At 49.4% G+C, this 14,086-nt stretch overlaps 1 protein-coding gene across 1 annotated transcript in view; it reads right to left on the bottom strand.

Annotated features, from left to right (window-relative positions):
- Nucleotides 1-6,162, bottom strand: part of SNX31 (sorting nexin 31) — a 77,533-nt gene extending 71,371 nt beyond the window's left edge. Inside the window, exons 1-2 of the mRNA XM_075316238.1 lie at nucleotides 6,087-6,162; nucleotides 4,086-4,160 (exon numbers count right to left, since the gene is read on the bottom strand). Coding sequence (XP_075172353.1) covers nucleotides 4,086-4,160; nucleotides 6,087-6,146 — 135 coding nt within the window. The 5' untranslated portion in view covers nucleotides 6,147-6,162. The remainder of the gene's footprint in view (nucleotides 1-4,085; nucleotides 4,161-6,086) is intronic.
- Between the last annotated feature and the right edge of the window lie 7,924 nt (nucleotides 6,163-14,086).

The raw sequence follows: 14,086 nt of genomic DNA on the forward strand, positions 1-14,086 counted from the left end.
TGCTCCGTGTGACACTGCAAATATTTAGGCAACTTCTCCCCTTTTTATCTGGTTTCAGGTGTGATTTTCATATTGCCCACACCTATTACTTGCCACAGGTGAGTTTGAATGAGCAACACAGGCTTGTAACAAAGTTGTTTGCTCACAATATTGGAAAGGTGCCAGTTACATCCAGCCCATTTTTGGGGTTGTGTGAAGCTATGGCCAATTTGCCCGTTTCTTTTTTGTGTTGTACCAATACACACAGAGGAAATAAAAACCATGTATATAAGACAAAACCTGTGTAATTGCAATATTTTATGGAATAAATTTCATTTTCTGGACAAATCTCCAGGGTGCCAACACTTCAGCTATGACATACATACATGTAGGGTTTGTAAAGGTTTACACATGCATGCATGTGATTTTCTCTAACAGTTTTATTAAACAAGTTTATATTTCCATAATTGGGGAAAAATAAAGCTCTGACCCATGTTAGCAGATAATTTAGGTTTCATTCTCATCTGTTGGTAGAGCATTACTAACCAGCTTATCTGGGGATTTTCCCTGGGGTACTGTGTATCCAGCTCTCCCTCACCCAGGCTTGCACATATTGCCCTACATTCCAGAATGTTGTTTATCAAAATGCTTGTAAAATAAAAACGAAAACCTGTATTATCAGTTCATCATAGCGCACAGAAACCTGTGCATGTGACAGGTCATGTCAGGCTGCAAGAACGCTAGCTCCCAATTAAAAAAAAAAAAATGTAATATAATCTGATATATATCTCTATAATATCTGAGCTCCCCTGATCCTTTCCGTTTTGCACTGCAACCTTCCTTTGCAGGATATGGTCACGTTTTGTAGTGCAGTATGAGAAATCTCTATTTCCAGTCTAAGGCAATGCGAGAATATCTCCCATTGGACTCGGCCCCGTGTAAGACAACGATGCAGCTCAGATCTGCACTTTTTTTCTCATCCCTACGTAGGGGAGTGCAGCCTCTAAGGATGATGTTTTACTGTGACTTTAAGACTTGTTGTCCTGTGGCTTGAAGAGAAGGGGCTCTCCTGATTAACATAATGGAATGGCCCGCATCCCCTCTGCTGTTTGGTGTTGAAAGGTTTGCCCTAAGGAAAAAAAAAAAAAACAAAAAAAAAAAACCACACACCACAACAACCACAACCACGAAGAAGGAGGGACACGCTGGAGAAAGTCTGTACCCGGCCTGTTACAAGACGTCACCTGGATGTGCCCAGCAGGTTGGTGAATTGAGGGAAGAAAAGAGCGTTATCGTTCTATCCCAGCGAAGTGTGTACCACCGCACCATCAAGCCTCAGAGCGGACCGTTCCGGCGGACAGTGCCGTGAGTGCACGTCCAAGTGCAGCGGTGAGGGAACCAGACTCCGCAGTCAGAGTGCGGTATCCGCACAGTCTCTTTAAGGGAGACCGGTTAGCATAGAGCAGGATTGTTTAACATACACCCATATCTCTGTACTGCTGTTAAATTTATGTTGTATGTTATAGTTGCGGCAACTTGGCTAGTCGCTGCAGCTAAGGAGCATAATCTTGTACTGTGGGCAGTTTCCCGTCTTACCATCGCTCACTGCCCCCCCCCTTCTCTGCCTTGCGTTTGTAGCCCCCTGTAAATAAACACCCACCCTGGTTTATCCATCAATCCATCCGATTCCATGACTTGCTCTCTATTGTGGTGGGCCCCACGTCACTGTTCCATCTAATCAGATGGGGAGAGTAGGTGGGGGGCAGTATTACCGCAGCATGCTGCAACTGTCTGCGGGTCTCAGATCATTCGCAGCCATACAAGTCTATGGGTGCGACAATGGAGGAGATTGAGAGATTATTCACTCCTCCTCCGCAGCTGTGATCAAATCGCAAGATCGGATTGCAGTTGCATGACACTGCTCACGCTCACGGCATAGCTTGAGCCGCAGACGGGTACTGCCCATCAGTCTATTGTTTAGAATGGGAGGCGGATGTGCAGTACCTGGCCAATGCCACTATACGAAGACTGAGCAGATCCAAAACTAAACATTTCCAGATGCCTGCTACTGTGAGTGCAAACAGCTGATTGACGGGGACGCAGGGTGTCAGACTCCTGATCAGACATTGATACCTTATCCTTAGGCTAGGTCATCAATGTAAAAAGTAGTGGACAACCCCTTTAAGCAATAGTTGAGAAGTTTTAGTAGACTTATTTCAGGCAATTGCAGAAATGCTAACATCTCAGAAGGACACATAGCTGTAAGAAATGGGGCATTTAGATGGTCTGGTAAGAAAGGAGCTCATTCCTGTTAGATCTGTGCTATGATATAGTATAGGGACAGAGCATATTAGCAGTCATTCTGTACCTATATGTCGCGGGCGGGGAGGAGGGTGTTAGCATTGCGCTCACCCCTCTGCTCGGGTCCGGCTGCTGCTGCTGCTCAGTGGTGGCTCGAGCGGTGGGCCGGATCCCGGGGGTTCTTGAGCGGTGCTCCTCGCCCGTGAGTGAAAGGGGATTGGGTTTTGGCATATAGTCTATTGTCCGTGACGCCACCCACAGTTGTGGTGATTTGTTAGCACCACCGCTGCTCGGTGTGGGGATCCCGGGAGTGATTGTGTGAAGCAGCAAGTTGTTGTGTTGCCCCTCCGTGGGTAGGGGTTGGTGATCCCGCGGCCCAGTATTGAGGTGGGTAGATGCAGGGCTTGGTGGGCGCAGGGACGCGGGGGGCAGCGCTGTGCCTTGCGGCACTGTGGTACTCACTCAGCCTGAGACGTGGACACAGTTCTCGGTAAAACACACGGCTGGAAAGACGGTTCCCACGGACGGCTGCACTTGCTTTCCCCAGTAGGTGACGGTGATGTCCCTTTTCCTGCACCTAATGTTGTTGATGGTCTCGATGGGTTCCCACCGGTAACCCGCTCCCCGGCTTCAAGCTAGACCGGAGGAGCTCTACTCTTTGCCCGCAGGCGCTGGCCCTTAGAAACTGGTGCCCTGGCGGTGTCTCTACTGTAATGGTTGGGCTGTTGCCTTCAATCGGGACTTGGTTGTTGGGAGACAGACGTCCCCTTCACTGACTGATTTGGCATATTATGGCGACTCCTAGTCTTGCCGGGGTCCGAGAGGCCCCTGCCCTGGTGCTGACTGTCCTTTGTACACTGCTCCAGACCACCGGGCCACCACCCGTCCGCGGTCCTTCCAGGAACTTCCAAATGGTCACCCCTCCGGACAATCACCGCCGTTGCTGACCTTGCTGACTCTGTCCTGCACACAGCTGGACCCACTTCAGGCTGTCTTACTATCACCACTCTTACTTTCCTCCTTTTCCACTTTACTTCCTTCACTTCACTACCTTAACTCATCTTAGCTGTTTACTCCTTCACTTCCCTAGCTTATCTGCCGGTTCTTCCCGCCTCCAGAGCTGTGAACTCCTCGGTGGGCGGAGCCAACCACCTGGCCCACCCCCTGGTGTGAACATCAGCCCCTGGAGGTAGGCAACAAGGATTTTGGGTTAGCTTTGATGTTCCTAACTGGGGTGTAGGATGCGGTGGTGTGATGACCTGTGACCCCTGGCTTGCCCAGGGCGTCACATATACTTAGTGGTCAGCCCGCATAAAACAGACCAGTAAACAGGCACAAATGGACATGTGTATAGTTATTTGCGCTTGTAAGGTGCACAAAGGCTGAAATCAGGAAGTTATGGGTTAGCCATGTGGGTTTTGACAATACGGCAATAGTGACAATTTTATTTGATGGCATTTATGAGCCATAACTGATAACATATGTTAAGTGGATCATTAGCCCATGGATGAGGTTGCTTATTACGCTTTCTAAATGGTCCAGGTAAATAATTTATTGCACTCACTATGCTATTACTATGTACCAGTCTTGATACATCATTTTATGTTACAATATTTTTAATCAACAAAGCCTTTTTAGGCCCCTGTTACTCATCTCATCAGTATATTTATTTTTATTTTTTTTATAAACCAAACATGTAATCTTGTGTTTTATCAACAATCCCATAATATGTTTCTAGCTGTATGGATGGAACACAAATTAAACAGCCATGTGAACGGTGCCTTATTCGCACAATCAGTACCTACCTGTTCATCCCAGGAGTGGAGATCTCTGTATCGCGCTTTGAAAAATATGAAACCCTCCAGGTATACAGAATAAAGCTGAAATTAGAAGGACCGTATTAGGTGCACTAGTAATGGTACCCTGTACAGGAGAAGACTGGCGGTAATAACCACAGTGCCGAACTAAAAGCGCCCCACCATAGTACACACACACACACACACACACACACACACACACACACACACACACACACACTTTATATCCCTAGATCAGAATCCTGGTTCACCATTTAGGGATTACACGCTACAAACCCTACAAATTAGTTTATTTCCTTTATACATAATGTAGGATGCATTTACATGGACTCCATTACTGAGAAGTTTAGAAAAAAAACCCACAACAAAACAGCCTTCATTGACCTCATATGGAAAACCCCCATCCATACTGTGAAGCGCGTGGTCACTGGAGAGACGCTCAGCACCACCAGTGCTCTGTGTTCAGTTTCCTCATTCCGTGTCTATATCAAAAAATGTGACAGCGGAAAGCAAACACTGAGGGACAGGAGGATCCTGTCCAACCACTTGGAAGAGGCGAGCAGACTTTTTTTTTTTTTTTTTTGCAGCTACTTGAAGCCCCTGTCCTGATACTAGTTATAGTGATTGGGCCCTAAATTTAAATGAACCTATCAGATTGGATCATGACCATTTAACCATTTCTTGTTACTACTTGGATCAGATACCACCATGGTGATGGATCATCTCCATAAAGAAAGCCAGCCCAGAAAGTTATAGAATTAATCTAATCAGAAAGACATTTCATAATCAGTGGTTTGTGTAGCTGATATTGCTTCGAAACTGCCACATCTTTTTCCCCACATTTTAGCTAAATGACAGTCACTGGAGCATAATACAGCAGATTTGTCCAGTCCTGACCACTGGTTTAATGACCTGAACTGACAACATTACGACTCGGGAAAAGAAAAAAAAAAAAAAAAAAAAAATCAAAATTTAAGATTCCAGAGATCTAGAGTTCCTATTCCCATTAAATTCTATAGTTTTCATCCCCCTCCACAACAAAAAAAAAACAAAAAAAAAAAAACACCTGGACACTTGACATGGCAATAGGTCATCTTTACTCCTTACTGTGTCAGTGGTATAAAACAGGTTGCTAGTCACCTAACAAATTGATAATCCACTTATCAGGCAGAAAAAAAAAAAATCAATTTTGTTTGGACTGTCATAATATAAAGCGAGAAAAATATAATATAATAATATAATATAATATATACACACACAAAAAAAAAAAAAAAAAAAAAAAAAAAAAAAAAATCAGTGTAACCTGTGCAGCCAAATAGAGGCAGAGGAGGTAGGAGGGCCACAATCCCTCCAAAGAAGGAGATTTGAGGTATGGTCATGTCATTATGGTCATTCATTTTACACCCAGGATACAATATGGATAATTGTGTGGGATCCTCTTCTTGTTGGGGGGAGGGATGAGGAGGGAGAAATGGACTTCCGAACAGAAGAGACTAGTGCAGACTACAATTTATTACAAAGTCTGACGGTCAATGTGAAAAAAAAAAAAAAAAAAAAAACCACACACACAGATAAGTATGAATAATTGTGAAACTCATCACAGAAATCCAATTTTAATCAGGGCATCTGGACATAATACTCATCTGAAAAAGCTATTAACAAGGGGTTTAGATTTTTGGGGAGTTTTTGTTGCATTGGAAAGTGGAAAAAGGAACAAAAAGTGCAACAGAACCACAAGTCGCACAGGACACGTTTTGTGATGCATTAATGCAGAATCCCTCTGCTACATGTCAAAGAGTATCAAAGCAGATTAATGCAGGAAAAAAAAAACAAAAAAAAAAACCCTCAAAACTTTACATTTGGTTAATGGAGGTATTTTGGCAATAGAGGTTCAGAATATAGTTTTGTAATATAAACATTTGTAAATATGAAAATACACTCAGTCTAAACAGGTTTGAAAAGGTAAAAGCAGAAATCCAGATACTTCACCACATAACATCCGCCCAGGTTGTCCACAAGGTTTTCTGTGACAGGGATGCAGATGTGCATGGTTAATCACAGAGAGCAATTATCCGATGTAGCAGAGCCCAGCTCACTGGTGGAGTGCAGGTCCTAGGAGTGTGGAGCTCCCTGGGCGGCCTCTGTTGTACCTGTGTAGAGGCGGAAACACCTGTGGCCTCACATAGCTCACATTGCTGATCACACATACACCTGTGCAGGGGGCAGGACTCGCCTCCTACCATCTTTTTCTATATGGTAAATAAACATAAGACTTTTTCATCATGCGGTCAAAAATGCATTTATAAAACTTTAGTGTTTTGATTTTAACCTGTGAAACATATTTATTGTACATTTTATACCTGTGAAAATCCTGCGGAAAAGAATCTTAATGCAAAACCTGGGCAATTCATAGTAAGGGGACGTGCACATGACCGTATTTTTAATCACAGCGCTATCCTTTGAAAAAAATGGATCACACTAGCACCAATGTTATTGAATGGGGAAGTGCAGATATATAATTTTTTTCAGTGACCGATTGGGCTTGTGAAAAAATCACAGCAGATGGCACCCACCCATTAACATCTATAGGGCCGTGGAAAAAAATCACACTGCAAACAAATGTCTTCTGAGCGTGGTTCTATTTTCATAGACTGACAAGATGGAGAAACTTTTTTTTCTCTCCACATCCTAGAAAAACTGATCAGAGTCTGATTAACATAATCAGACTTTATTTCTAGGATGGAGAGAATATGATAGTGTGACGTCCGTTTTCCTACATACCGGAAACACAGGCACACGTAGACCCATTAAAATCAGTAGGCGTGTGTACACTTGCGTGTTTTTGTTCACGGACGTGTGTCTGTTTCGAGCATACGTGTGACTGTGTGCTCCACACGGCGACAGGTCCATTTTTCTTCGGCAGCACGGGTGTTACACGGCCTGCAAACTGAAGTGCTCCGTGTGACATCAGTGTGACACGTACCACAGAAAACACGTGCCTGTGAAATAAAATGCTTTTCTATACTCAACTGTCTCTACCGCTGATGTCCCCAGCACTGCTGTCACTTGCTTCTGACCCCCGCTCATTATGCTCATTGCATATACACTGCACCGCGGACCGGAAGCAGCAGCAGCGCCAGAGACAGCAGCGCCAGAGACAGCAGCACCAGAGACAGCAGCACCATGGACAGATAAGTATACAAATTAATCGTCTGTGAGCTATGCTGATGTTACATGGATGTCACACTGACAGCACACGCTGAACACACACGCGGACACGCACACATACGCACCTTCACCACGGATTGTGCAAACGAGTGTGTTTTGCATGGACGTGGGAAAGAGACCTAAGGCCTCTTTCACACGTTCGTAAAAAACACGCACGTTTTTTACGGACGTGTCAAAGGTGCGTATTGCCCTGCATGAGCCGTGTTTATCACAGATAACACACAGAGAATGGGAACTTTCTGCTCACCTGTCCCTGGCGTTCCTGTCCGTGGTGCTGATCTTTGGTCTCCGGTCCTGCCGACTCCCCGCTGCTGCTGCTTCCGGCCGCAGTGAAGAGAATATGCAATGAGCATAATGAGTGGCGGTCAGAAGCAAGTGACAGCAGCGGCAGAGACAGGATGGCTGGAGAAGGTGAGTAAATTTTTTTTTTTTCTCAAACACGTGTGTTTTCTCTGGCGCGTGTCACACGGAACATCTCCGTGTGGTCCATTTGCGTTTCGTGTGACACCCGTGATGCCGGAGAAAAAACAGACATGTCTACGTGTGGAGCACATGGACACACGTATGCTCCACACGTACACACGGTCCATGGCAGAACACGCACGAGAGCCCAGACCCATTGATTTTAATGGGTCTACGTGTGCCCGTGTCTCCAGTACGTGAGGAAACGGACCAAACACGTACCGGAGACACGGACGTGTGAAAGAGGCCTAAGGGTGTGTGTACACAATGTCTTTAATATGCTGGTGCACTCGCCAAGGTTCTCCTAAGCAAAAGCACTTCTTGAGGCCTCTTTCACACATCCGTGAAAATCACGCACGTTTTTACCGGTGCGTATTGCCCTCCGTGTGCCGTGTTTATGGCACGCATGTGTTCTCCATGTGCTATCTGTGATAACACATGGAGAACGGAAACTTTCTGCTCACCTGTCCCTGGCGCTGCTGCTTCAAGCCCACAGTGGAGTGAATATGCGATGAGCATAATGAGCGGGGTTCGGGAACAAGTGACAGCAGCAGCAGGGATAGCAGCGCTGGAGAGGGTGAGTATAGAAATTCCTTTTAATTCACAGACACGTGTGTTTTCTCCGATGCGTGTCACATGGATCACATTCGTGCAGTTCGTGTGATACCCGTAATGCCGGAGGAAAACGGACATGTCTACGTGTGGAGCACACGGGCGCATGTATGCTCCACACGGACCCACGGTCCATTGCAAAACACGCCTGTGAGCGCAGACCCACTGATTTTAATGGGACTACGTGGGCCCATGTATCCGGTACGTGAGAAAACGGACCAAACACGTACTGGAGAGTACGTGTAAGTATAGGCTGTGTGCAGACATTGTGGGTTTTTTATGCTTTTTTTGGTGCAGTTTTTTGCCCAGATTTGCATGTGTTTCCTTCTCCCAGCAAAGTCTATGAGTATACTGAAGTGCTGTGCGTACGTTGCTTCTTTTTTCCTTGCAGTTTTGGGTGCAGAAAAAAGAAGCAGCATGTCAATTCTTTGTGCATTTTTGTTCCTTCGTTTTGGAGCACTTCCAGCCATTTAATACACAAAAAAAGCACCAAAACGCACCAAAAACACAGGCATTTTTTGGTGTGTTTTTCTGCCACAAAGTGTGTTTTAGGCCCATTTCACACGTCAGTGAAACACACTGACGTTTTTCACTGGCGTGTAAAACACGCACATGTCCCTCCGTGTGCCGTGAATCACGGCACACGTGGGTTGTCTAAGTGCAATCCGGGCTCCGTTCTCCGTGGCCCGTGATTGCACTTAGAGATTAACTCATCTGTGTGCGCTCCCGCTCTCCATGGTGCTGATCGCTCCCACGGTGCAGCATCCGGCCGGCGCTGACCCCCGCAGCAGCTGCTTCCGGGTCGGCTGTGTCGTTCATCATGAATATGCGCGACAGTAATGAGCCGGCTCAGAAGCAGCAGGCTGCACGGGCTGCAGAGGACATCGCTGGAGCCGGTTGAGTAAAAATGATTTATATTTTAAAAGCACGTTTTTTTCTGGCACGTGTTTCACGGACCACACCACTGCGTGGTCCGTGGGACATCAATGATGCCAGAAAAAAATGGACATGTCTCCGTGCGGCAATCACGGACACGCGGGTACGCCGCACGGAGACACGTGCAGTGAAAAATCACTAATGTGTGAGCAGACCCATTCATTATAATGGGTCTGCGTATGTCAGTGTGTCGCGGGCGGGGAGGGGACACTGCGCTCACCACGCTTGGGTCCGGTGCTGCTGCTGCTCGGTGGCTCGAGCGGTGGGCCGGATCCGGGGACTCGAGCGGCGCTCCTCGCCCGTGAGTGAAAAGGGTAGTTTGTTGGGGTTTGGGATGTCGGTTCGTGACACCACCCACGGTGTGTGGTGAGGTTGGGGCACCACCGCTGCTATGTACAGGGATCCCGGGAGCGATGACAGGGAGCAGCTGGGATGTTTCTCTCCCCTCCGTGGGTAGGGAGATTTTGGTAGTCCCGGGGCCCGGAGTTATTGTCTGTTTGGTGGATTGCGGGGCCTGGCCAGGTGCAGGGTCGCGGGGCAGCGCAGTGCCAGACGGCACGGTGGTACTTACTCAGCCAGTAACGCACACGGAGTCTCCTGTAAAACAAAGGGCTGGATGGACGAGTCCCACAGGCGGCTGTGGCGGTCACTCCCGGTCGGTTGGCGGTAACGGTCTCTGTGTCGCCCTGGGCAAGCCAGGGGACACGGGTCACAACACCCCACACTCCAGGTAGGCACATCAATGCTAACCACAAATCCTTGTTGCCTTCCTCCAGGAGTTTGATGATGCACACCAGGGGGTGGGCCAGGCGGTTGGCTCCGCCCACCGAGGAGCTCACAACTCTGGAGGCGGGAAAACCAGGCAGTCTAGTCAGGGAGGAGGAAGTAGAAGGAGTGGAGGAGAAGCCTAGACAGGGCAAAAGTAAACAGCTAAGTGAAAGTGAAGGAAGAAAAGTGGAAAAGGAGGAAAGCAAGTGAAGTGACAGTAAAGAAAGAAAGCCTGAAGGGTCCAGCTTTGTGTAGGGCCAGATCAGCAAGGTCAGCGACGGCGGTGACTGTCTGGAGGGGGACCGTTTGGAAGTTCCTGGAAGGACCCCGTTGGCTGTGTGCCCGGTGGTCTGGAGCAGTGTTCCGAAGGACAGTCAGCACCAGGGCAGGGGCCTCTCGGACCCCGGCAAGGCTAGGAGTCGCCAAATTTGCCGAATCCGTCAGTGACGGGGACGCAGATCCCCCAACAACCAAGTCCCGATTGAAGGCAACAGCCCAACCTGAAACGGAGAGACACCGCCACCGCCAAGGCACCAGTTTCTCAGGGCCAGCGCCTGCGGGCAAAGTGTAGAGCTCCTCCGGCCCAGATTGCAGTCGGGGAGCGGGTAACCGGAGGGAATCCACCGCTACCACAAGTCAAACATAGGTGCAAGGAAGAGGGACATCACCGTCACCTACCGGGAGTGCAGGTGCAGCCGTCTGTGGGACCGTCCTACCAGCCGTTTGGTTTACCGTACAAACTGTGTCCGTGTCTCAGGCTGAGTGAGTACCACAGTGCCGCAAGGCACAGCGCTGCCCCCCGCGTCCCTGCGCCCATCAGGCCCCGCACCTACTTCCCCATCACCGGGCCCCGGGATCACCAACCCCTACCCACGGAGGGGCAACACAACAACTGGCTGCTCCGCATCACCATCCCCGGGATCCCCATATTGAGCAGCGGTGGTGAAATCACCACAACCGTGGGTGGCATCACGAACTATAACAATCCCCACACCCAACCACAAAACCCCCCTTTCACTCACGGGCGAGGAGTGTCGCTCGAGAAACCCCGGGATCCGGCCCACCGCTCGAGCCACCACTGAGCAGCTGCCGGACCCGAGCAGAAGGGGTGAGCGCGGTGTGCTGACACCCTCCTCCCCGCCCGCGACATCTCTCCCTGCACCGGTGTTATGTTCTCGGCCCCGATGGCTTCCCACCGGTAACCCGCTCCCTAGCGGTAGGTTGGCTAAGGGAGCCCTGTTTGCCCGCAGGCTCTGGCCCTTGGAGCTCTAGCTCTGGCGGTAGCTTTCTCTCCCTCACGGTTTGGACGGTTGCCTTCAGTCGGGTCTTTATTGCTGGGAAACCCCGGAGGTTCCCGTCGCTGACGGATTTGACCGGTTTAACGGCGACTCCTAGCCTGGTCGGGGTCCGTAGGCCCTGCCGGATGATGCTGGCTTTTCTTCGCTCCTTGATCTGGTACCGGCGGGCCACTGCCTGTCCCCAGTCCTTACAGTTGTGCGTCAATCTGCTTCTCCTGCAGACGGTCACCACCGTCTGCCAACCTTGCTGTCAGGTGCCCGGGCCACGTACCCGGACACGGCCAGTCAGTTCCTCCACTACCACTTTCCCTGACTCTCACTCTCTACTCTCCAAACTCGACTGCCCTTCTTTCCCGCCTCCAGGACTGTGAACTCCTCAGTGGGAGGAGCCAACCGCCTGGCTCCGCCCCACCTGGTGTGGACATCAGCCCCTGGAGGGAGGCAACAAGGGTTTCTGTTTGACTTCAGTGTTCCTAACCGAGGTGTGGGGTGTGTTGTTGCAGTACCTGTGATGTCCTGGCTTGTCCAGGGAGCCACAAGTGATTCTGGTACGTTTAAAAAAAAGCACAAACATACCAGAATCACTGACGTGTGAAACAGGCCTTAGGTGCAGAAAATTTCTGCATTAATCTAAAACGTGTGCACATACCCTAATAGAAACAGGTGTGCCACTTTTGAAGTTTTTTACCCACTTCTGGTTTTAGCTTACAAATACTGAAGTAAATAACTCACCAAATCCTCAACATGTGCATATGGCATAACAAGGGACTGATAATTTGCACAGCAATGGTGTTGTTACATTGCTGTGCATTTTTTTGCAACGGTTTTATCACGTTTTTTTCAGGTGGGTTCCACCTGAAAAAGATGTTGTGTGAACATACCCTATGGCCGTGTGCGTGCTAGGAATTGACTTTTTCTTAAGGAAAATCCGGACCCTCTGAAAAAATCCCGCACCTGCAGCTAAAAACGCACCAAAACCGCAACAAAATCTGCATACAGTTTTTCCGTGGTTTGGTGCGGTTTTGGTGCAGATTTGCTGCCATTTTTCCGCAGGTTGGTCCCTGCGGATTTTTACCATTATCTATGGCAAAAACCGCAGGTAACTGCAGAAAAGAAGTAACATGCTCATTAATTCCGCAGCGGAAATTCCGCAGGTAAATCCGCTGGTATAAAAAAAAACGCAGTATGTTTCCAGCATTTTTTTATACCCATACAGTAGGTTTTGCTGGAGAATGACTGCAGAAATATTAGACACATTCTATGCAGCAAATCCGCGGCAACTCCGCTGTAAAATCCACGGTAAATCCGCAGCGTCCGCGCATATCCTAAAACAGCTTTTGCTTGCTCTGAGATTTTTAGAGTTCTCATGGAAACGAATGGAGAGAGCTGTGCATGCGTGGACATCTTTAGGCTATGTGCCCACGGGATAACGTACCCGCGGACTTTTCCGGAGGTTTACCGCAGCTGCTGCCCGGAATCTGCAGCTATCCATTGCTGCAGGATTCGAGCATTTTTGTTGCGGTAAACCCGAGGGACAAGTTCGGAAATGCCTGCGGAATTCCCGCCCTGTATCTCCATAGTGGAGAGGCGGGAATTCCGCAGATATTTCCGCATGAATAATTGACATGTGTGGCGCCCTGGACAAGCCAGGGGCCACAGAGCACAACACCCACACACCCCACACTCCCAGCAGGCACACCAAAGCCAGAACACAAAACCCTTTTTGCTTTCCTCCAGGGGCTGATGATCACACCAGGGGGTGGGCCAGGCGGTTGGTCCCGCCCATCGAGGAGTTCACAGTCCTGGAGGCGGGAAAACCAGGGAGTCTAGTTTTGACAGCAAAAGTGGAAGGAGGAAAAGTGTTGAGAGAGGAGAAAAGTGACAGCTAAGCAGCCTGAAGTTGGTCCGGGTGTGTGGCCCGGACAGATCAGCAAGGTTGGCAGACGGTGGTGACCGTCTGCAGGAGTGGCCGATTGGAGTCTACCGTGAGGACCATGGACGGGCGGTGGCCCGGCGGTACCGGACCGGAACACAAAGAGAAGCCAGCACCATCTGGCAGGGGCTTTTCGGACCCCGGCAAGGCTAGGAATCGCCATGAATTTGCCGAATCCGTTAGTGAAGGGGACCTCCTGGGTTTCCAAACAGTCAAGTCCCGACAGAAGGCAACAGTCCAACCGAGTGAGAGAGACACCGCCACCGCCAAGGCAACCGTTTCTCAGGGCCAGCGCCTGCGGGCAAAAGGGGCTCCTCCGGCCAATATCCAAGCCGGGGAGCGGGTTACCGGTGGGAACCCATTGGAACCGTACAGACATCTTAGGTGCAGGGAAAGGCAGTTGCCACCAACCTGCTGGGAGCAACAACACCGCAGCCGTCTGTGGGACCCGTCCATCCAGTCGTGTGTTTTACCGAGAACTGTGTCTTCATCATTGGCTGAGTGAGTACCACCGTGCCGTGCGGCACAGCGCTGCCCCCGCGACCCTGCACCTCCCCAGGCCCCGTAACCTGCCTGCCATCCATCCCTACCCCATCACTGGGCCCCGGGACAACCAACCCCCCTACCCACGGAGGGGAGAACTAACAACAAAGCTGCTCCCAGTCACTGCTCCCGGGATCCCCGTCTAGAGCAGCGGTGGTGTCACCAAAATCACCACAACCGTGGGTGGCGTCACGGACAATATCCATAAT

Source organism: Anomaloglossus baeobatrachus, chromosome 6 (genome assembly GCF_048569485.1).
Source record: "Anomaloglossus baeobatrachus isolate aAnoBae1 chromosome 6, aAnoBae1.hap1, whole genome shotgun sequence".
NCBI lineage: Eukaryota > Metazoa > Chordata > Amphibia > Anura > Aromobatidae > Anomaloglossus > Anomaloglossus baeobatrachus.